Consider the following 22,685-nt stretch of genomic DNA (forward strand, 5'->3'; position numbering starts at 1 on the left):
GAGGCTGGCACAGTGGTGTGGCTCTGGATTCCAGGCTGACTGCAGGTGAGGTTGTGGGGGTGGGAGCAGACACTGTGGTGTCGAATCTATTGAAAAACAGATTCAACTCGTCGGCTCTATTCTCACCTCCCTCAGCTCCCCTGCTGTTGGTTGGCCTGAATCCAGTGATGGTCTTCATGCCCCTCCACACCTCTCTCATGCTGTTCTGCTGGAGTTTCCACTCCAGCTTCCTCCTGTAATTGTCCTTAGCCTCTCTGATCTTGTCCTTTAGTAACACCTGGATCTTCCTCACCTCCTCTTTGTTGCCCCCTCTGAAAGCCCTCTTCTTGTTGTTGAGGAGGGCTTTGATGTCCTTAGTCACCCACGGCTTGTTATTTGGGTAACAATGAACAGTCTGAGCTGGAACAATGGAGTCGGTGCAGAAAGTTATGTAGCCTGTGATACACTCAGTAAGCCCATTGATGTCCTCGGCGTGAGGCTCACAGAGTGTTTCCCAGTCGGTCACCTCGAAACAGCCCTGTAGTTCCGCTATTGCCTCCTCTGACCACCTCCTAACGGTGTGTTCACACCGAACGCGATGGACGCGAATAGAGCGTCAGGTTTACATGTAAAGTCAATGGAAAGGCGCGATGACGCGCGATTGCGGGTCCCGCGAAAATTCGGAAGCAGATTTGCGTCGCGAAAACGCCAAAACGCGTGAAACGCGCGTCAGTGTAGCGCGTCTGGCGCGTTTGACGCGCGAATAAAACCACGCGCGTGAGTTTTTGTGTTGCACTTTGTGCATACGCGCGTTTCGCGTCTACCGCTCGAGTTGGAAAAATCTGAACTCCAGCGTCAAATCGCGCCGCGACAACCAATCAGGAGCCTGGTGACGTGGCTCTGACCTAGGTCAAAGGGGCAGATCCAGCCAAAGCCCTTCATTCTTCATTCAGTATGGAGGAAAAGCTGATCAGCGCCGTGGCTAACCACCCCGAGCTATATGATGCCAGCTCCTATTTCTACCGAGACAGGAATAAAAAGGACCTAGCTTGGAGACACATAAGTGAGGAGATCGGGCAACCTGGTAAGTTCATTCCTTCTTCTTTTTAATTTTCAGACTGACCCGATGAAGCCGTGCAAAAGCTAGCAAGCGCGCCTACTGTCCCGCGATTTTCCCACTGTTGTACAAATACCTTTCCGCTAACCAGATAATGCGTTTATTCAGAGGACATCTGCAGGAGAAAGTGGAAGAGCCTCAGGGACACCTATAATAAGGAGAAGAGGTCAGAGAAGGAGAAGAGGAGTGGGTCTGCAGCAGGATCGGGGAGGAGATGGAAGTTCTTCGCGGTCATGGGGTTTCTGGACCCCTTCCTCACCCCGCGGGAGACCAGCGGTAATATGGTGCGGACCGTGGAGAACTTCTCCCCCGAGGACCAGGGACAGCCCGAAGAGGCAGCAGGGGAGTGTCAGTCAGAAGGTATGTTTACAATTAATTAATGTAGGCAGTTAATTTATGCGTGTTGTCATACAGGAATATATTTTGTTTATTAATAAACAGTATAAAGTAGTCCCGCTGTTCATCCGTCACTGCCTCGCCTTTTCGCTGATTTTTTTTATTGCACCGTACAGCTTTCAACGATGCGCATTGCATTCTGCAGCCCAAATGACAAATCTCCTCCGTGTCGTGTCTCCTGCGCTTGCCAAACTTATCATGTTTGGTTTTGATAACCATCACTTCAAATAGAAAAAAACAGCACAAAAACACTCATAACTATGACCCTCATTCGGAAATAGACACCTGCACCGGGAGCAAAAAAGGCGCACAAAAGTGGCGCCGCAGACGGAGAAAAAGCGCGGCATAATACTTTTACGTTTTAAAATCGACAAAGGTTTGCACTTTGAGAATCAACTTGTGAGAACTGTGACTACTGTTCATGTGCTGCAATAAATGGGAGACCACTGTATATAATAATAAGTATATAATAATATAATATTCTCTATGACTATTGTCTTCAACCTGTTAACATTTAATATTGTCTTGATAGAGTCAAGTTATCATGCAGCAGAGTCCTCCCCTGTTGCTTCTCCTGACTCCCCAGTCCCTGGTCCCTCCACTCCTGCTGCTGCACCCACAGGTATGAACATCAAGCACTGATAGCTTTTTACTTGCTTGGATTCCCTTGTGATCACCTTTACTAAATATCTACAACCAATCTGTTCATATCCTGGTTTTTTTCAATTTTGAAAATGACAATCTAGTAGCAGCCTTCTCATTTCTTTGTGGTGTTTTGTTCTGTTTTTTACAGGCCCACAGAGGAGGAGAGCTCGAAGGCGGTCGAGGGAAGGGTCCCAGGATGGTCCATCGGCGGTGGAGCTGGCTATCCTGGAGTCCCTAAAGAGGCCACGCCCGTCTGCAACAGAGTATTTCCTCCTCGGCCTTGTTCCTGCTCTGGAGAGCATGCCGCCTCAGACACGAGAATTCGTGAAATTCCAAATTCATAAATTAGTTTTTGACAACAGCACAGCTGTGCTAAATTTGGAAACATTGGACCCTAATGATCAGTAGTTTTCTGATGAGGCAGCAGCTCTCCAGGGCAGAAACAATGTTCTTATTCTTCTCCTCCTTCTCCCCTGAGGCTCTTCCACTCCAAGCTGGGTCCTTTTTATTCCTTTCTCTCTGTAAATAGTTAAATTTCATATATTTATGTTGAATCTTTTTATTACTGAATTTATATATTTTATCAAATAAACATTTATAATGACAAATGTCTCTGTTCTACTACACAGCAAATATTGGCACCCGACTTGACACAAGTAGAATTTATTTCATATTATACTAATGACAAAATATACTGATACAGTGGGATGCAAAAGTTTGGGCAACCTTGTTAATAGCCATCATTGTCCTGTACAAATCGTTATTTGTCACAATTTAAATTGTCAGTTAAATACATCATATAGGAGACACACACAGTGATATTTGAGAAGTGAAATGCAGTTCACTGGATTTACAGAAAGTGTGCAATAACTTTACACTAAATAAAGCAGGTGCATATATTGGCAACACATAAAAAGAGAAATAACATAAATATGTAGTGTATATCAATGTGTGTGTCTCCTATATGATATATGTAATTGACATTTTTTACTGTAACCGATTCATACAGGAAAATAATGACTATTAATAAGGTTGCTCAAACTTTTGCATCACACTGGTTATAGGAACATAGTGAAGACAAGTTACTTAAGAGAATAAAGAGAGGTTAGGTTATTTTGGAGTAGAGATCCATTTATTAAGAAAATTTTAAAAAGACAGGAACACTCTTTAGAGGTTTGTGGGTGGCTCTTAAAAGAGCCGTTGTGGGGAAGTCACTCAGACTTCAAACAGGCTACTCCTTTGGTTGCCAAGACACAGCTCCCTCTGCCGAGAAGTGGGCCATGAACTTCTCCCTCACCAGGACAGCCTCTCTGGAGGAGTTGTTTGCTGCTACACGACCCAGGCCTTGCAACGGCTCCACCACAGCAGGTGCCACACCCCTCACAGCAGGTGCCCCTCTCTCGTCCACACAGCGCAGAAAATTGTGGAGAACACACGTTGCCTTCACACACTTCTCCGCAATTTCAGGACGGAGCTCCATGGCACGCCGATACAACCTCCACTGTGAGGAGAGGATACCGAAGGCACTCTCCACTATCATCCTGGCCCTGGAAAGGCGATAGTTAAAGATCCTCTTCTCTAAAGGGAGGAGGCGTCCAGGGAAAGGTCTCATGAGCTCACGCCGCAGCGGGAACGCTTCATCAGCCACAAAGACATGGGGCTGGGCTCCACGGTGTTCTCCACCAGGTAGAGGCTGGTCAGGAGGCAGATGGAGAGTCCCAGCCCGAAGAGCCTGACCAAAGGTGGAGTTGGCCAGAATACCACCGTCGCTGGTCCTCCCGTACCCCCCAACATCAATGACACGGAAGCGATGCTCTGCATCCACAACCGCAAGGAGAACAATGGAGAAAGTTCCCTTGTAGTTGTGGAACATGGATCCTGAGTTGGGGGGTGCCTTCGTCTGGACGTGCTTCCCATCCAGAGCTCCACAACAGAGGGGGAAGTTCCAGCGCTCCTGGAATCCCTCTGCGATGGACCGCCAGTCTTCAGTTGAAGGCACAGCCATGAAATCGTCCACTAGACAGTCCCAGATGGCCGTCGCTACCTGGGGGATGATCTGGCTCACCGTGGACACACCGACTCGAAAACTGAACGCGATGGTCCTGAAGGAGTCCCCGGTGGCAAGGAACCTGGACAAAATTGTTTAAAATGTGTATTATGTGTACTGCAGTTACAAAATACATTATTGAAATTCCAAAATTACAAATTCCAAAACATAAATCTTACATAAAACATTTTGTAATTATAAGGATAATTACATGATATATATTTGATATAATCTAAAACAGTCTGCAGTGATTATATACAAATATTCAACTATCCCAGAAATTAAACCAGGTATAAATAAACAAAAGGAGTGTGTATCACTACAAAGATTAACCCACAGTGGTCCTAATACCAGTTTGATATCAGCAAACACTGAGAGCATACCTATGACACCACAGCCATGTTATCATTCAACCACTGATAACAGCATAAATCGAATTAAATCGGGACTTGATGAGACCATCTGAGTATCACTAGAAATATTATAAACAGTACCAGTTTGCTATCGGTAAACACCGAGAGCATTCACTGTTAGCATAGCACATCCATGTTAGCAGTGTATAAACGATACACTGCTAACATGGATGTGCTATGCCATCAGTAAACGCCGACAGCATTCACTGTTAGCATAGCACATCCATGTTAGCAGTGTATAAACGATAGTTTATACACGCCGACAGCATTCACTGTTATAGCACATCCATGTTAGCAGTGTATACACGATACACTGCTAACATGGATGTGCTATGCCATCAGTAAACGCCGACAGCATTCACTGTTAGCATAGCACATCCATGTTAGCAGTGTATAAATGGATGGTTTAGCATATATTAGCACAGCTATCAATAAAGGACTACCGTATTGACCACTTTTACTAACCTCAGGCAGACGGACAGGCGCTCTGCAGGTGGGATTGAGCGCCTGTAATTGGTGTCTAGGCGGGCGATTCTGGGACCGACGCGGGAAAGCAGGTCCTCAAACTGGCCGGGTGACAGACGATGATATCGCTGGAATCTGCCGTCATCCAGGCGCAGCTCCTGGAGCAAATGGTGAAACTCACCAAACTGCTCACGCGCCTGGAGGACTTGATGGACCCAGGTACGGCGAGGACGTCTTTTACGCTGCTGCTCTGCTCTCCACAGTACATAGAGAAGGGAGACTCTCTCTTCAAGCGCTAGCTCGATAGCTGCCATCTTGCAAAACCAGGTCTGGCACAACTCCCTCCCACATTCCTCCCACATTTCCGGTTCACGCGCGTCAAAATATCATATTTTGACGCGCGATGGATTTTTCTTGGACACGCGTTGAGACGCGAATGTACACGCGTCAAATTAGGGGCGTTTGGGGCGTTTTATTCGCGTCCATCGCGTTCGGTGTGAACACACCGTAACAGTCCTAAACATGAGTTTCCAAAACGTTTTGCTGGAGAACAATGAACTATTTGACTGAGTTTCAATTATTTACAGACGAGCAAAAGCAGGACAGAGAAAAAAGGACAAAACTGACTCAGTAAAACGACAGAAAATAAGATCCCATGTAAATCTGTATTATGTAGAAGTTCAGCCCAGCAACCAGTTCAGTTCAACACAAGTTCAAATGATTCTATCTGAACTCTGTGGAGCCTGATCTCAAGCTTTTTGAGTCTGACACTGAAACCAGAGGATCTTTCTGTCTCTTCAGGTTCACTGTGATCCAGTGATGAGAGTGATTTCAGCCCTGAGTGATCACGCTGATGTTTGCACAGAGCAGACAATGAGGTGAATGTTTGGGCACATTGGTAACAGTGAAACAGTTTATTAGTAACGTGGGATCGTTTGTGTTTGGAGTATGAACTGAGATTCCTGAAGCTCTTGTCACACTGGTCACAGCTGTAGTTTCCTTCCATGTGTGTACGTTCATGCTTGTTACGACTACATGAATCTGAGAAGCTTTTGTCACAGTGTCTGCACTTGTATGGTTTCTCTCCTGTGTGGACTCGTTTGTGTCTATTAAGCTCACCTGCAGTGGTGAAGGATGACCCACACTGATCACAGAGGTGCTTTTTAACCCCACTGTGAATCAGTTCGTGTTGTTTTAAGTGATGTGATGTGGTGAAGCTTCTCCCACATTCTTTGCAGTATTTCAGTTTGTCTCCAGTGTGTCTACGTTGATGTGTTTTAAGGGTGGCTTGCCGACTGAAAGTTTTTCCACAGAGGCCACAATGAAACTCTTTCCCACCACCACAGTGATGACAGGGTTGAGAACTGGATCCATCTGTGTCACTCTGCTTCTAAACACAGACACAAAGACAGTGTAAGTCAGTCCTTCAACACTTTTATCCTGAACGTCGCCTGAAATAAAGAGCATCTCTGCAGACGTCCAATTACATTTGACTGTTTCAGTTAACACACTCAGTTTACTGGGCTGCAATAACTACAATACTACCACCATAATACTACAGTAATACTAAAATCATAACTGACATGAAAATCTGAATAATCACTCAGAGCTGCTTTTCCATGCAATAGAATTGCTAACATGCTAACACAGTTTAATGAGCAGAGTTGTTCCAAACAGTCAGGCTAAAATGACAAGATAACAATATAAATACATACCTCACAGTAACTGCACTTGTAGAGTCTCTTTCTGGTGTGGATCTGTTGGTGTTCTCTCAGGTAACGTGGAGCTTTAAAAGTCTTCTCACACAGGTCACATTTATAAGGTCGTCCCTCAGTGTGGGTAAACATGTGTTGTTTTAACTGTGCGTCTGTTGTAAACTCTTTGCCACACTGTTCACAGCAGTACACATCATGTCTGGTGTGAATGCGTAGGTGTGTATTTCGGCTCCCTCTCCGGCTGAAAGTTTTTCCACAGATGTCACAGCTGTATGCCTTAATTCCAGAGTGGGTAACTAGATGCCTCTGTAAGCTGATACTTTGAGTAAAAGCTCTGCCACACTGATCACAGCTGTACGCTTTAACTCCACTGTGGATGAGTTGGTGGTTTTTTAGAGCAACCTTCCAGGAAAAAGACTTTCCACACAAGTCACAGATGAACGGTCTCTCTCCAGTGTGAATGACCTGATGCTGTTTTAGTTTAGCCTTCACAGTAAACTCCATCCCACACTCGTCACAGCTGTATGCCTTAATTCCAGAGTGGGTAAGTAGATGCCTCTGTAAGCTGCTACTTTGAGTAAAAGCTCTGCCACACTGATCACAGCTGTACGCTTTAACTCCACTGTGGATGAGTTGGTGGTTTTTTAGAGCAACCTTCCAGGAAAAAGACTTTCCACACAAGTCACAGCTGTACGCTTTAACTCCACTGTGGATGAGTTGGTGTTGTTTTAGGGAACTCTTCAAGGAAAAAGACTTTCCACACAAGTCGCAGCTGAACGGTCTCTCTCCAGTGTGGATGACCTGATGCTGTTTTAGTTTAGCCTTCACAGTAAACTCCTTCCCACACTCGTCACAGGTGTGTTTTTTCTCTCTCTTTCTCGGTTGAGGTTTGTCGGCCTCCTGAGAGCGCTGACTTCTCGCTCCATGTTGGTCCTGCAGTGACAGAGATACAAACAGAGGCAGTGAGTGAAATGCAGTCGTGGAACAAACTCAACCTTCAAACTCCCTCCATTAACACTAGTTTTAAACCTGAAGGTGGAGTGTGGCACCAAACACCTTAAAGGTCTCTTATCCCCACCTGCCGGTAGTTCTAACACATTACATCCAACCTGCTGTTAAAAATAATTCATGACTGTTCAAACACTAAAATCATGCCCATCCCGCCTGATTGTACACACACACACACACACACACACACACACTTACTTTTTCTAGATTTATACATAACCATTCAGTGATAATAAATCCTATGTTTGTCTTATTAGCTGCTGACAAAATGATTGAACAATACTTCAGATGAGACATTACTAGTGCATTAATGACATCTTTCATAATTGAAGAAGTGATACAGAAAGAGCATTTCATAGCCATAGCTATGCCTTGTCCCATTTTCTTAAAAACAATCGATGTGCTGAGACCATGAAAGGTGGTGATTTATGGTAACGCCGAGTAGTTTCATCTGGGTGACGTGTTCTAACACTGGCTATGGAAAGACTCAGTTGTGGGCTGTTGACTAATCTGCTTCTAATTAACATAGATTTGGATTTAAATACATTTAAAATCATGTTGTTTTTACTTATCCAGTCCAACACATTCAGCAAATTTTGTTGTGACACGCTGATCAATTCAGAATTGTCACTGGCTGAATAAAACAAGGTAGAATCATTGGCATACCCAAGATTAACCCAAGACATGTTGCAGCTCGTCAGTGAAAACTGAATAGAGAAGTGGAGCGAGGCAGCTGCCTTGGGGTAAACCGCAGTTCATAACTGAGAAATAACCATTACAATAAACCTTCTGCTATCTTCTGTCCAAATAACTATTCATCCAGCACAAAGCAGCTGGTGAAAATCCATAACATTTTAGTTTATCAATCAAAAGATCATCATTTATCAAATCAAATGCAAGAAAAATGTCTGATTGTAACCTAAGGGTTGTTTTTACATTAAGGAAAACGCACCAAACATCAAACCAATTTAAGCCTAAACAGTAACACATGAAAGTAGAGCAGGGCGATATGACCAAAAATATTTATCACGATATACATTTGAAAATTTGTGATAACAATATAACTGACGATGTAATTGACGCGAGACAAAATACTTTACAACTCCACAACTTTATTAGTGCAAAACACCCATCAATATATTTTCACTTAAACAAGCAGCTGTTTTTTTATGTGCATTTAAGTTATATAAAAATTTAACAGTGCAAATGCAAATTGCTTGCTGACAGTTTAACCAAAAGGATTTTCCAGAGGAAATTGGCCGACATTTGCTCCAAGGCATTTGTATTTGCACTGTTAAATTTTTATATAAACTTTAATGCACATAAAAAACAGCTGCTTGTTTAAGTGAAAATACATTGATGGGGTTTTTTTGCACTGATAAAGTCGTGGAGTTGTAAAGTATTTTGTCTAGTGTCAATTTTATCGTCAGCTATATTGTTATCGCAAATTTTCAAATGTATAACGTGATAAATATTTTTGGTCATATCGCCCTGCTCTGTCTGTCACCTTCTGTGTTGAGCTCATTGTTTCCTCTGTAGTGGCTGAGCTGAGTCCAAGTAGCTGAAAATGTTCCTCTGCTGCTCCGTCAGACTCTTCTCCTCCTGCTGATCAGCTGGGACACAAAACAGATCTTTGTTAGGCTCCACACTGCACTGAAGAGTCAAAGTGTCTCATATGTTCAACAAATTTTTGCTTCCCGAGGTGTGCAAACAGACACAAAAGGTTTGAGCACGGATACCAAATTTAGCAGTATGGCAGACCAGTAGCAGGAGAGACTGAGGCCTGTTATTAGAATCAAATGCCCAGTGGGCCGACACACCGATTTGCAGCGTTAAGACAAAGACAGCTGTGTTTTATCCTGGAATACATTTATTTTACATTTTCTTGAAATGTTTTTCATTATAGCACTTTTACCTCCAACTAGGGGTGCAACGATACACAAAATTCACAGTTCAGTTCTGTTCGATACTTTGGTGTCACGGTTCGATATTTTTTTGATACAAAAAAAAAAAAAAAGTTCATGCCTTTTTAATTAGTCATTTATTAACATTATAAATATATATTTTAACTCAAAAGTACAGTTTTTAAATTTAATGTTGAAACAACAAAAATAAATAAATAAATAAATCTGATTGAGGAATCACTCATCTTTGGAAAAGAGAGTTTATTACAGAGAAATGGCTCTTTCCAAAATAAAAGCTATTCTATACGCTTCTTCTGGGCTATACTCTCAGCAGCATATTAAACATATCAGGTCCCCATAAGGAGAATCATGTGCTAACGGCTGCCTAAATGACTCGGGTGAAGTTTGTAGCATGCGTGCTTGTTGTTTTTGTCTGCTTCCACTTGTCTTTGCACTAGGATGATGTCGGCATAAATGTGGAGTCATATTCGTTGTGTTCCCACTAGTGCTGTCAGCGTTAAACTCGTTAAAATGACGTTAACGCCATAACGCTGCAAATCTCCCTTAACGAGTTACCATGGATCGCCCCGTGTGTGGGGCTGGACGGCATCAACATGTTAACGAGCTAACTGCGATAACGCACTAGTTCCCACCAATTGAGCATTGCGTGGCACATCGGACATACTGTTTCACTTTTGTCCATGATGCGCTTACCATCAGGGTCATGCTTCACATGAACATCACGATAGTTTCAAACGCCAGATCTGAATGAAGGTGGGGGAGGTTCAATTTCGGGTAGCGTTGAGGCAGTTGCCATATTGCAACGAGCTTGGCTTCTGTCTTGCTAGCTTGCGCTGGGCTCAGTGGATCTGCACTCGACAGTGCAGCCTAGGCGGGGTAGTCGAACACAGATCTACTGAGCGCTCAACACAGACAGCATCGTTAAAAGAAAAGTTGATAAAACAAATAAAAGATTTTGTATTGTTCGATACATATGCATACCAAACCGAAAGCACTTTATCGAACGTATTTGTTTGTTTTGTTTTTTTAAAAACACAATCCCTTCACCTCTTCTACATTCTTATGTTTCTCCCAGAGCAGATCTGAGGGGCAGCCCCTCAGTCATACACATATACTTTTAATCTCACCCTTAAGGGGTGGTCCCCAGGAGTTTCACAGCATGGTTTAGAACAGTGGTTCTCAAACTGTGGTACACATACCACTAGTAGTACTTAGTCTCTCTCTGGTGGTACACGGAAAACCTCAATTTTTTTTTAAAGACTAAACAATATGTAATTGTGGAGGTATGCAAAGATGACACAAGCGTTCCCGGGGCTCTTCTGGGAGAGAGGGTGGACCAGAAAACGTCTCCCTGAGCATGAGTCCTCTCTAAAGAGCAGCATTTCCTTATTGCCGGTGGTTGCGGCCGCTCCTGCAAGTGAGTAGTAACCCTTTGCAGCCAGCAACAGTGAATTGGTAAAGCCAGCTGTCGGAGGAAGACTTGAGTGAAGAGGAATCCGCCTTCATCTGTCTCTAGCAAGGACAGTGTGCTCTACATGAGCTCAAGAGCAATACCGTCACCCAGGCCCAAGAGAGAGGAGTTTCTCGGTCCGAGGGAGTAGCGCCGTAGACGTGGACAAAATTGTTGGTACCCTTCAGTCAATGAAAGAAGAACTGACCAGGGTGTCACCGCAGTTTGTCACACTGCGCACGCGCAAACACAAATGTCAGCGAAAAAGACGGCGCAGCACAGCGTGTGATCTGGACACAAGCGATGGGGGCACAACTTGTAGAACTTTGGAAAGCTCATTCGAGCCTTTTTGATGTGGCCTCACAAAATTATCACGACCACAACAACCGTGAAAATAGTTGGATCTACACTGCTGCTCAATCACAGCTGCCTGATCAATGTTTTTCAAGACTTCACGCCCCAAGGACCTCAACAGCTACAGGCCGGTGGCTCTGACATCCCACCTGATAAAGACCCTGGAGCGGTTGGTCCTGGCTCAGCTTCGGCGCCTAATAAGCTCATCACTGGACCCACTTCAGTTTGCCTACCAGCCTGGCATTGGAGCGGATGATGCCGTCATTCACCTCCTACATCGTTCCCTCGCTCACCTGGAGACCGCTGGAAGCACTGTGAGAATCATGTTCTTTGATTTCTCCAGTGCCTTCAACACTATTCTTCCCTCGGTTCTGAAGGACAAGCTGGAGAACTCTGGAGTGGACCATCACCTCACTACCTGGATTTTGGACTACCTCACCGACCGACCACAGTATGTGAGGACTCAGGGCTGTGTGTCGGACAGGGTCGTCTGCAGTACGGGGGCCCCACAGGGAACGGTTCTGGCTCCGTTCCTCTTCACCATCTACACTGCAGACTTCTCCCACAATTCCACCCAGTGCTTCCTGCAGAAGTTCTCTGATGACTCTGCAATAGTCGGCCTCATCACTGATGGGGACGACAAGGAGTACAGAGGTCTGACTCAAGACTTTGTGGACTGGTGCCAGCTGAACTACCTCCAGATCAACGCCAGTAAAACCAAGGAGCTGGTGGTAGACTTCCGCAGGCACAAGCATTCTCCACTGCAACCACTGAACATCCAGGGTATGGACATTGAGGCTGTGGACAGCTACAGGTACCTTGGTGTTCATCTGAACAACAGACTGGACTGGACTCATAACTCAGACGCCCTCTACAGTAAAGGGCAGAGCAGGCTGTACCTGCTGCGGAGACTCAGGTCGTTTGGGGTGGAGGGCCCACTCCTGAAGACCTTCTATGACTCTGTGGTGGCTTCTGCTATCTTTTATGGTGTGGTCTGCTGGGGCGGCAGCATCTCTGCTGGGGACAGGAAGAGACTGAACAGGGTGATCCGAAGGGCCAGCTCTGTCCTAGGATGCCCTCTGGACCCAGTGGAGGTGGTGAGTGACAGGAGAACGGCGGCTAAGCTGTCATCCCTGTTGGACAACATCTCCCACCCCATGCAGCAGACTGTGACAGCACTGAGCAGCTCCTTCAGTGGGAGACTGCGGCACCCACGGTGTGGGACGGAGAGATTTCGCAGGTCTTTCCTCCCCACTGCTGTCAGACTCCACAACAAAGACTTTAACTGAACAAACACACACATCCACACATGTGCAATAACACTAAGTGCAATAATCTTTTCTGGCATCGTTGTATTTTTACTCAGTTGTATATAGCATTCGTATTCTATTTTTATCTTATTGTATATTTTTATTCTATTTTATTCTACTGTATATAGTATATTATTTTATTCTATTCTGTACAGCTGTGTACTGTATTTATTCTTATTGTATTCTAATTTTTGCGTCATAACTTTTGCACTGTCCACTTCCTGCTGTGACAAAACAAATTTCCCACGTGTGGGACTAATAAAGGTTATCTTATCTTATCTTATTAGCAATTTAGCAAAGTTGATGGTGGTGGTGGTGTGTCTGTGTGAGTGAAAGACAGAGAGGGGGAGCGAGCGACAGGATTTCTGTTATAACCTTCATTTTATGGACGCACAGTGTGAGCACTCAGGTCGCATCAGAGCATCGGGCCGTATAGTGTGAGACCCTGCACCGTGACCTATGAACTTCTAACCCCTGCGAGTCAACGTACAGTTTGAGTAGGAGCTGAATCGCGCGACTGAAAAAAATCGCAGTGTCTGCCCAGCATTAGCCCACGTATACTACGCGATGCACGACGAAGGCCAAAATCGGGCCGATCGCCAAAACGGTCGCACGACTCAAAAATCGGCTCAAAATGGGCCAAAAATCGCACAGTGTAAGCCCAGCATAAGCACAGCATTACACACACCCAGCTGTGGTTTCCTGTTTTGCTACACTCTGGAGAGCCTCGCCTTTAACGGTCTTCTCTCACAGAGAGCAACAGAAAGCGTCCTTCAGAAAACTTCGATAAACTCAAGATTGACTGAACAGTTCAAAGTTACCTTGACACTTACCTTTAGATGTGAGAGGTAGTGATGTGTCGAAGCTTCGAAGCGTGTCGAGTAATCTCGGGGGAATTTTTGTGAAGCGCGTATCGAGGCTCGCTTTGATTACGTATGCAGTGACGTTCGAGGCCTCGTGGGCAGTCCGTACCACGTGACTGATTCAGGAACTGGCTCGCCGGTTCGCGCCAGATTCGAAATAAAATGGGCAGCAAAACACAGCTGATTCCCTCATCACGCTGTGTTGTGGAATTGGATTACCTACGTGCTACACAGTCACTTGAGCATTTCTTCTTCGATGGAACCAGCAAGGAAGAGATTTTTTTCTCTTCTAATAAAGTATGCACACAGTAATAAATATCACAAATGATAAGTACCATAATATAAATAAACAACACTACAGATCCTATAATGTCTTTTAGTTTATTAAAAAGTGGAGCGCAACACAGTTTGTGTCATTATCCAGATGTACATTAAGCATGATTACACAGTTACTAGGGGTGGGTTTTGATTATCGATTAAAATCGATTCTAGCTTGGATAACGTGATATTGATTCATTAAAATCCTGAATCGATTTTTAATATAAATTTTTTTGCCCCAAACGCCAGAATCTCAGGTTAAACTTCACTAAATTTCAACAACCACCAAACAGCTAAAACAGTAAATGACAGCAGATACACGTAGGCTATTATGCACAAAGACGTAAACACAAAGCGCGGACCCGCCGACACATCAGAATCAGTGAGATGTGGCCTTTCTCACCCGACGGCACGGACACGGTTAGGGCCGAAATCCGACAGCTCGCTGGTTCTGATCTGTCGGCGGGCCTTGTGTTTTACGCCCTTTTTGCGCTGATTCTGAAGCTGTAGGTTTTACCTCTCCAAACAATATTGACTGAACCAGCAGCAAAAGAAGATCCAAACTACGCTTCACATAAACATAGCCATGAATTCCCTCTGACTTTTGCTATTTTGCTTCCACCACGATAAAATCACACTTCATGCACAGCTCGTGGTCTCTCTCTGTACTCCAAGAACAGTTTCCCGTCTAAAAATCTGTTTTCTGCATTATTCGCTTCCTTGTTATGCACAAGTCTACCGTTGTTTACAGCGCTGTCGGTCGCTGTTTTTTTCCCTTTTACTTACTTCCAAAAAGAAAACCTGATTTCTGCTGTTCAGTAGGCTACTGAACAAATTTAAACTTTTTAAAATTATGCAAAATGCAAAACGCTTAGCCGTGTCTCTAAACCTCTGTAACTTTTCTCTGCTTCACTTCAGCAGCATCAGGTAATGTTCATATGTTGATTAATGGTTTTCTTTCGTTTTTGATCTACTGCAGAATATTTTTATAAAATCGTTTTTCTGTTTTAGCCTCAGCTACTTTGATACAAAGGCATCTACTGTGATGCTTACACCTTTGATAAAGTCTTGCAAATCTCATCTTTCTTTTTATAGCTATAAAATTATGAAAATGTACTGATCTGTGATCTGAATTATAACATTTCTGACTGTCTGAGGAAAAATTTACCCAGATTGGATCGAATCGTGGATCGAATCGATTCTAGAAATCAGTGACGATACCCAGCTCTAACAGTTACACAATCATACCAAAACTCTGTCCTGATAGGTTCCACTTTCTCTTTTGTATCAGACATACTGAGACAATATTCGGGATAAATAATCATGAAAACAATTTATTTATTCAGTTTAGCGGTTTACACGTCACATCATTATAATCACAGAGCTTGTTTCACTTGAATCGTCCACTTGATGGCGAAGTAGAGCAAATGAATCATCACAATGCTTCGAACCATGAGTCGACCAGTTGGATGAAAGCTTCAGTTCATCACGAGGCTTTACAGGCCTCCCAAATACTGCACAGACTTTTTTAATGACCTCAGTGAACTGCTGTCTGTGATCTGTGTTGATTTCGACTGTGTAATTATTGTTGGGGATTTTAACATCCATGTGGACAACCCTCAGGACAAAGGGACTAAAGACCTGAGTAACACTCTGGGCAACTTTGGGCTGACTCAGCATGTAACAGAGGCCACACATAATAGAGGACACACTCTTGACCTACTGATCTCCAAGAGCCTGAGCATTTCAAAGGTTACTGTGTCTGATGTGGGCCTATCTGATCATTACTGTGTTTTCTTTGAAAGTAAAATCTCAGCCCAAACAAATATATCAACAGCAGTGATCACAAAACGGTGTATAACTGAAGACAGTAGTGAGATCTTTAACCAGGTCTTCCCATTAACACCTGACCTGTCCAAAGGTTCAGTCAATGAGCTCGTCAATAGCTTTAATGCAAAACTGTTAAATGTAATGGATACTATTACCCCCATTAAGGTGAAGGTTATCTCTGGAAGGAAAAAGTCTCCATGGAGAAACTCCACACTAGTGAAAAATGAAAAAAGAGAGTGTAGGAAAGCTGAGCGCAGATGGAGAAAAACAAACCTCCAGGTTCACTATGACATCTATAAAGAGAAACTTCACAATCATAATTTACAACTGAGGAGTGCAAGAAGGTCCTACTTCTCTGACATCATCACTAAAAACAGCCATAATGCTCGGGTCTTATTTTCTACAGTTGACAGGCTAACAAACCCTCCTGTGCCAGTAGCAGCTGAACTTCATTCAACCATGGCCTGCAATGACTTTGCCAAATTCTTCACAGACAAAATCCAAAAGATTAGACAAGCAGTTGGTACATCAACAGCAGATCCAGGATATGTACTGTGTCCACCGAAAAACTGTTTAAACACCATCAAACAGTTTCACCCGATTAACAGCAAAGACCTGGAGGACATCTTAGGTCAACTGAACTCCTCCTCTTGCTGTTTAGATGTCCTGCCAACAAGTTTTTTCAAAAAGGTCTCAAAGACTTTAGAGTCAGACCTGTTACAGATCGTCAACTTTTCCTTAATGTCAGGTGTGTTTCCAGAACCACTAAAAACTGCTGTAATCAAACCTATACTGAAAAAGGAAAATCTTGACAAGACACAAATGAAAAACTACAGGCTGATCTCAAATCTCCCATTTTTAAGTAAGAAAAAGCAGTTTCTCAACAGCTCAGTTACTTCTTAAAACAGAATAATTGCTACGATGCCTTCCAGTCAGGTTTTAGACAGAACCACAGCACTGAAACCGCTCTGACAAAAGTGTTTAATGACATATGTCTGAACACAGACAGTGGAAAAATGTCAGTCCTAGTTTTACTGGATCTCAGTGCAGCATTTGATACAGTTGACCACAATATATTACTCAAACGACTGGAGAACTGGGCAGGTCTTTCAGGAACTGTACTAAACTGGTTCAAAACATACTTAGAAAACAGGAAATACTTTGTATCAATAGGTAACTTCAAATCTGAGCAGACTAGTATCACATGTGGAGTTCCCCAAGGTTCCATCTTGGGACCCCCTCTGTTTAACATTTACATGCTCCCACTGGCACAGATTATAAAGAACAACAAAATAAACTACCACAGCTATGCAGATGACACACAAATATATATCACAATGTCACCAGGAGACCGAGGCCCTGTACAGGCTCTTGGTAAATGCATTGAGGAAATTAATGACTGGTTGTGCCACAATTTTCTCCAACTAAACAAAAAAAAAAATGAAGTAATAGTCTTTGGCGCCAAAGAAAAACGATTACAGGTCACCAGAGAACTTCAATCTATACATCTAAAAACCACAAACCAGGCGAGAAATTTGGGTGTAGTGATGGATGCAGACCTAAACTTAGAGAAACACATTAAGACAATAACAAAATCAGCTTACTATCACCTCAAGAATATTTCAAGGATAAAAGATCTGATGTCTCAACAGGACCTGGAAAAACTAGTCCACGCATTCATCTTTAGTAGGCTTGATTACTGTAACAGCATCTTTACAGGTCTACCTAAAAAATCAGTCAGACAACTACAGCTCATTCAGAACTCTGCTGCTCGAGTCCTCACTAAGACCAAAAAGTGGACCACATCAGTCCAGCTCTGAGGTCTTTACACTGGCTGCCTGTCCGTCAGAGGATAGACTTTAAAGTTCTGATGCTGGCCTATAAAGCTCTGAATGGTTTAGGACCAAAATACATCAATGACCTCCTGACCCAGTATGAACCTTCCAGATCCCTCAGGTCATCTGGATCCGGTCTTTTATCAGTTCCTAGAGTCAGAACCAGACACGGAGAAGCTGCATTCAGCTTTTATGCTCCTTATATCTGGAACAAACTCCCAGAAAGCCTCAGATCAGCTGAAACACTCAGTTTATTTAAATCCAGGTTGAAGACTCACCTATTCTCAGCTGCATTTGAATAAAGCACCAAATCCACACTTTTAAGCTCAAATTTCAAAACTTACATTAACTACTGATCTTATCTATTTCTGATTTTATCTGTTTTAATTTTATATACTGTTTTGTTTGTTTGTTAATTAGTTAAGCTTAAATTTCAAAACTTACATTAACTACTGATTTTATCTACTGTTCTGATTTTATCTGTTTTGATTTTACATACTGTTTTGTTTGTTTGTTTGTTTGTTTGTTTGTTAAGTGGGTTAGAGCTCTGGGTAGCTCCCCAGCTGGGTCTAGACTGGGTCTAGAGAGTATTTTAAATTCAGGGAATTTAAAATAGAAAGTAGCTCGTCCACAGAAGGACTGGTAGCTCCCCTTACGATAAGGGTTCAGATCGCGCGAACAGGTGTGAAATGTGTGTGTTTAGTTAGTTTGTTTGTTTGCTTGTTTTAATCAATTTTAAATCATGCTTTTTATCTGTTTTTGTTTCTAATGTCTCTGTAAAGCACTTTGAATCACCTTGTTGTTGAATTGTGCTATACAAATAAATTTGCCTTGCCTATTGATCAGGATGATTATGAAGATGACCGAGTGCAAATAAGACTGTAAAAATCCGCAACCAGAATGTTTAGATGCTTTCTAATTATTCATGAATATCATGAGTGTTTGTGTGTTTTGTCTTTTCTTTCCTGACGTTTGTTACTAACAAAGACAGTTTACGCTCTGTATGTGTTTTCATCCTTACCAGCCACACTATAACTGCAATTAAGAAAACAAACTTTAGAAATTGTCGACTTTAAGTGGTTCAGGTAGAGCCAGTTTTTAAATGACCATGAACACTTACCTTATTGTATCTGTACAGCATGTTTTTCTATTAGACAGATTTGTAACAGAGGCCTTGCTCTCAGTAAGTTTGAAGTCATTTTCTGATTTATTTTGTAATCTCTGATCTTTGTACATCCTGCTCAGTTTGCATGCTGCCTTTAGGAGTTTCTGTCTTTTGTATTTGAAGATAATTCATTGAATATACTCTGCTGCTTCCCTTTGGTGCCTCACACATCACTTTGTCAAGTTTTTCAGTGTCATTTTTTTTATAGCTGTTTGAATTCTCTGTATGTTTGACCCTGTAGACTGTTTAATGGACTGCTTGTCTTCCTGTTTGTAACCACTGCCTGTTTAGGACTAAAGATTTGGATTTTTGACTTTAATACAGCCTCTGCGTGTCGTCCCTTTGTGACCTCGTCCTCTGTGAATGTGTCACAGATGTTTTCATTATAATAACACAGCTTTCCCACAGTGGCTTGCAGCAGCAAAGCTTCAGATTAACACAGTGATTTTATATTCAGAATTATTCTGACAGTGGGCCACTGTGAATTGTGATCTTTCATGAGGTCAATTTTAAAGTTCAGTATTTCAAAGCAGGAGCTATGAACAGTCATCATGTTTTCATTAGAATTATTATTATTAATCATTATTAATAATGTTGTTACTCATAACTTTTATTAGTATACATGAATTTTATCAATAGTAAAAAAATAATCACTAATTCATGTTTAACTTTCATTGTGTTTTGTATATTAATTATATTTAAATAGAGATGTTGACCATAACTGTACAGTAGCATACTAAAACAAGCATCAATGTAACATACATTAATGGTCCAAGCTGTCATAAATGGGGAGCCTGATCTTTTATTATGAAAATATGACGAGTATTTTTCTTGTCAGTTGGGAAGAAGTTGGTCTTCTTTTTTCCTTTTCTTTTATAATTGAAACTCTGATCAAACCTACTCATGTTCACAGCATGTAAAAGCAACTGACAGTCCATGGCATTGTTGTTTGTAGATGTGCAGTGTAGTGGGAGCATAAATCAAAATGAAATAAAACAGTAACATTTATGTAATAAAACATTTTAATGAAAACGATTAGACCCTTTATAAACTTTAAAAGGATCTGAAAACAACACTTTTTAAAACAGTATCTTGGGGTGTAGGTGGTCAAAATAGAAAACTGAGCTGAGGATTTAAGTTCAATCCATCTATTCATTAAACTTAGGAGGAAGAAATGTCAGGCTGGTTGTTGTGGAAGTTTTCCACTTAAATAAACCAAAAGAGTCTCCCTGAGCCTAGCATGGCTCTCAGTTAAATACCTTCTCCAGGAACAAAAGGCAGTACACAGCTGTTTCACACCTTAAGGTTCACACTCCCTTGCTACCTCCCAGAGTCCTCAAAGAGACAAAAGACTCTTCCTGTGGAGTGGTCTGCTTCTCCAACTTCCTTCTTACAGTATGGGTGTCAGACATGTTAAAATCCAGTGGCACCAAGGCATTATACAATAAAATAATTTGATTAATACACAAGTAAAAGAAATTCCTATACATGAGCAGGATTTTGAATTCAATTCTGGATTTAACAGGAAGCCAATGAAGGGAAACCAATACAGGAGAAATATGCTCTGTCTTTCTAGTCCCTGTCAGGACTCTTGCTGCAGCATTTTGGATTAACTGAAGGCTTTTCATGGAGTTTTTAGGACATCCTGATAATAATGAATTACAGTCGTCCAGCCTGGAAGTAATAAATGCATGAACTAGTTTTTCAGCATCACTCTGAGACAGGATTTTTCTAATTTCAGAGATGTTGCGCAAATGGAAGAAAGCAGTCCTACATATTTGTTTAATATGTGCATTGAAGGACATGTCTTGGTCAAAAATGACTTCAAGGTTCCTCACAATGTTACTGGAGGCCGAGGTAATGCCATCCAGAGTAAGAATCTGGTTAGATACCATATTTCAGGAATCAGAAAATATTACAAGATTTTCAGGGCTGAGTAAAATAACCTGTTTTATCTGAATTAAGAAAAAAAAAAGTTAGTGGCCATCCAGGTCTTTATGTCTTTAAGACATTCCTGCAGTTTAACTAATTGGTGTCTGTTATCCGGCTTCATGGACAGATAGAGCTGGGTGTCATTAGGCAGTATCATTAGAAAACATAGCATAGAAAATGTATGCTATGTTTTCTAATGATACTGCCTAAGGGAAGCATGTATAATGTGAACAGAATTGGTCCTCGCACTAAACCTTGTGGAACACCATGATTGACCTTAGTGTGTGAAGAGGACTCTCCATTTTACTAAGTGTCTTATCCTATTGTAAAGTGTCCTTGGGTGACTTGAAAGGCGCTCATAAATAAAATTTATTATTATTATTATTATTATTATTATTACTATTATTTACGTGCACAAATTGGAGTCTATTAGATAGATATGATTCAAACCACTGCAGCGCTGTAAATTAAATTAATTTGTGGCCACATTCAAAAGGACTTCTCCCTGTGACTTTGTCTTTAATACGTTTAATGAGTGGTCTTCACAAAAACTGCTTCTTCACTTAGTAGTTGACAACAGACCTTAATCTAGAGGTGTAAGATTACCATTAAGATTACCATTTTGTAATTTTAAACTAGCCAGCTGCATAAATTTGGGCACCCCAACAGAAAATTTACATCAATATTTAATAGATCCACCTTTTGCAGAAATAACAATCTCTAATTGCTTCCACCGCGCACATATTCAGAACTCAGAACTAAATTCAGAACTAAATAATTTTATTAAAACACCCTGATGAGGTATTTTGGTTTTGTGCAGCCACTCATACCAAAGTAAAGAGTTTTTCTTCATTTTTATAGCTACTTTTACAACAGGTTTTCCCATTAACAGAAAATAGACAGAAACCCTAAAAGAAAATGGCCTTGTTTTACGCACATCAAGAAGGAGTCAGACGACCGTCGGTTCAATCCCGGTCAATGCTTCCTCCGTCGGGTACCATAAACATATGAGAAAAAAACCCCCCAGAGAATTTATTATTTTTGTAAGAGTGAGAAAGAGAGGGAGAGAGCGAATCGATCGAACTTTTCTACAAAACGTTATACCACTCCGGGTCAGGAGGGGCGATATAGCACGGACCGGTCAGATGACTACGCTGGACGGAAACATAACCGGAAGCGTCCCGGGGACTTTCCCTTTGACCTTCATCCTGGAATGATCTGATATCCTCGTGTCGGTGTTGTTCCCACATCATCATAATAAATGTTGTTCCAGGTACAACATTGCCAGTGACCAATCACATTGTTGTGACGTCCACCTCATCTGGAACAACGGAGATATTTTATTCAAAAATAAATCACTTTTCCTGGAAACTTAGGCCCAAAATGGGATCCTATTGGTGGCTCAGCTGGTTAACAAAGAGGGAGTACGACTTACTTACAATGAATCCCTTACACTATATAATTTTCCCATTAGTGTTTGGGAATTCTCAATGGTGCTTGGTGCCATACCCTCAGGTACTTTAATGTTATATAAAAACATTGACAGTTCAATATCTACCTCAGTCACTCTCTCTGATCCAGCTGAGTCAGCAGTGGGAAAATCTGCTTTTCACAGGAACTTGGTAACAGCAATAAGAGAATACGTAGTTTATTCCAAGAAGATATCGTGTCTCTCCCATATATATAATATCTTACTGGAACCAACATGTTCCACATATCACCTGGAAGACAGTCTGGATGAGCTCATAAATATCTAATTGCAAAAAAGGTGAAGGAAATCTCATATAACACTCTTCATAAATGTTACCCAGCCAGTCACTATATGGTAACATTTAAAAGAGACATAAATACTAATTGCACTTTCTGTGGGGATCATCCAGAAACTGTGGCACATCTTTGTTGGTACTGTTCTTCTACA

The 22,685-nt window shown here is 42.0% G+C and overlaps 4 protein-coding genes across 5 annotated transcripts in view; 1 reads left to right on the forward strand and 3 right to left on the reverse strand.

Moving 5' to 3' along the window:
- LOC147322329 (uncharacterized) overlaps positions 1-13,774 on the reverse strand; it is a 39,600-nt gene extending 25,826 nt beyond the window's left edge. The window contains exons 1-4 of one of the 2 annotated variants that reach the window (XM_086306852.1): positions 13,658-13,774; positions 9,293-9,398; positions 6,778-7,710; positions 6,182-6,452 (exon numbers count right to left, since the gene is read on the reverse strand). In XM_086306852.1, coding sequence (XP_086162978.1) covers positions 6,182-6,452; positions 6,778-7,710; positions 9,293-9,310 — 1,222 coding nt within the window. In that variant the 5' untranslated portion in view covers positions 9,311-9,398; positions 13,658-13,774. Of the gene's footprint in view, positions 1-5,736; positions 6,453-6,777; positions 7,711-9,292; positions 9,399-13,657 lie in introns of those variants that run through there. The other variant, XM_086306851.1, reaches the window with a different exon arrangement.
- LOC147322323 (uncharacterized) overlaps positions 1-22,685 on the reverse strand; it is a 333,216-nt gene that overhangs the window by 167,593 nt on the left and 142,938 nt on the right. The gene's annotated exons all lie outside the window — the stretch shown is intronic.
- The window catches only part of LOC147322330 (uncharacterized), an 86,439-nt gene that overhangs the window by 2,632 nt on the left and 61,122 nt on the right, over positions 1-22,685 (reverse strand). The window lies entirely within an intron of this gene.
- LOC147322331 (uncharacterized) lies at positions 561-2,668 on the forward strand. The gene is made up of 4 exons (XM_086306913.1): positions 561-1,063; positions 1,205-1,456; positions 2,025-2,114; positions 2,286-2,668. The coding sequence occupies exons 1-4, from the start codon at positions 934-936 to the stop codon at positions 2,543-2,545; spliced, it is 732 nt and encodes a 243-aa protein (XP_086163039.1). The 5' UTR covers positions 561-933; the 3' UTR covers positions 2,546-2,668.

This window comes from Aulonocara sp. 'chitande type north' Nkhata Bay, linkage group LG9 (assembly GCF_057382095.1).
Source record: "Aulonocara sp. 'chitande type north' Nkhata Bay isolate Kocher_YH1m ecotype deep benthic linkage group LG9, A_spYH_male_GT1.1, whole genome shotgun sequence".
Taxonomy (NCBI): Eukaryota; Metazoa; Chordata; class Actinopteri; order Cichliformes; family Cichlidae; genus Aulonocara; species Aulonocara sp. 'chitande type north' Nkhata Bay.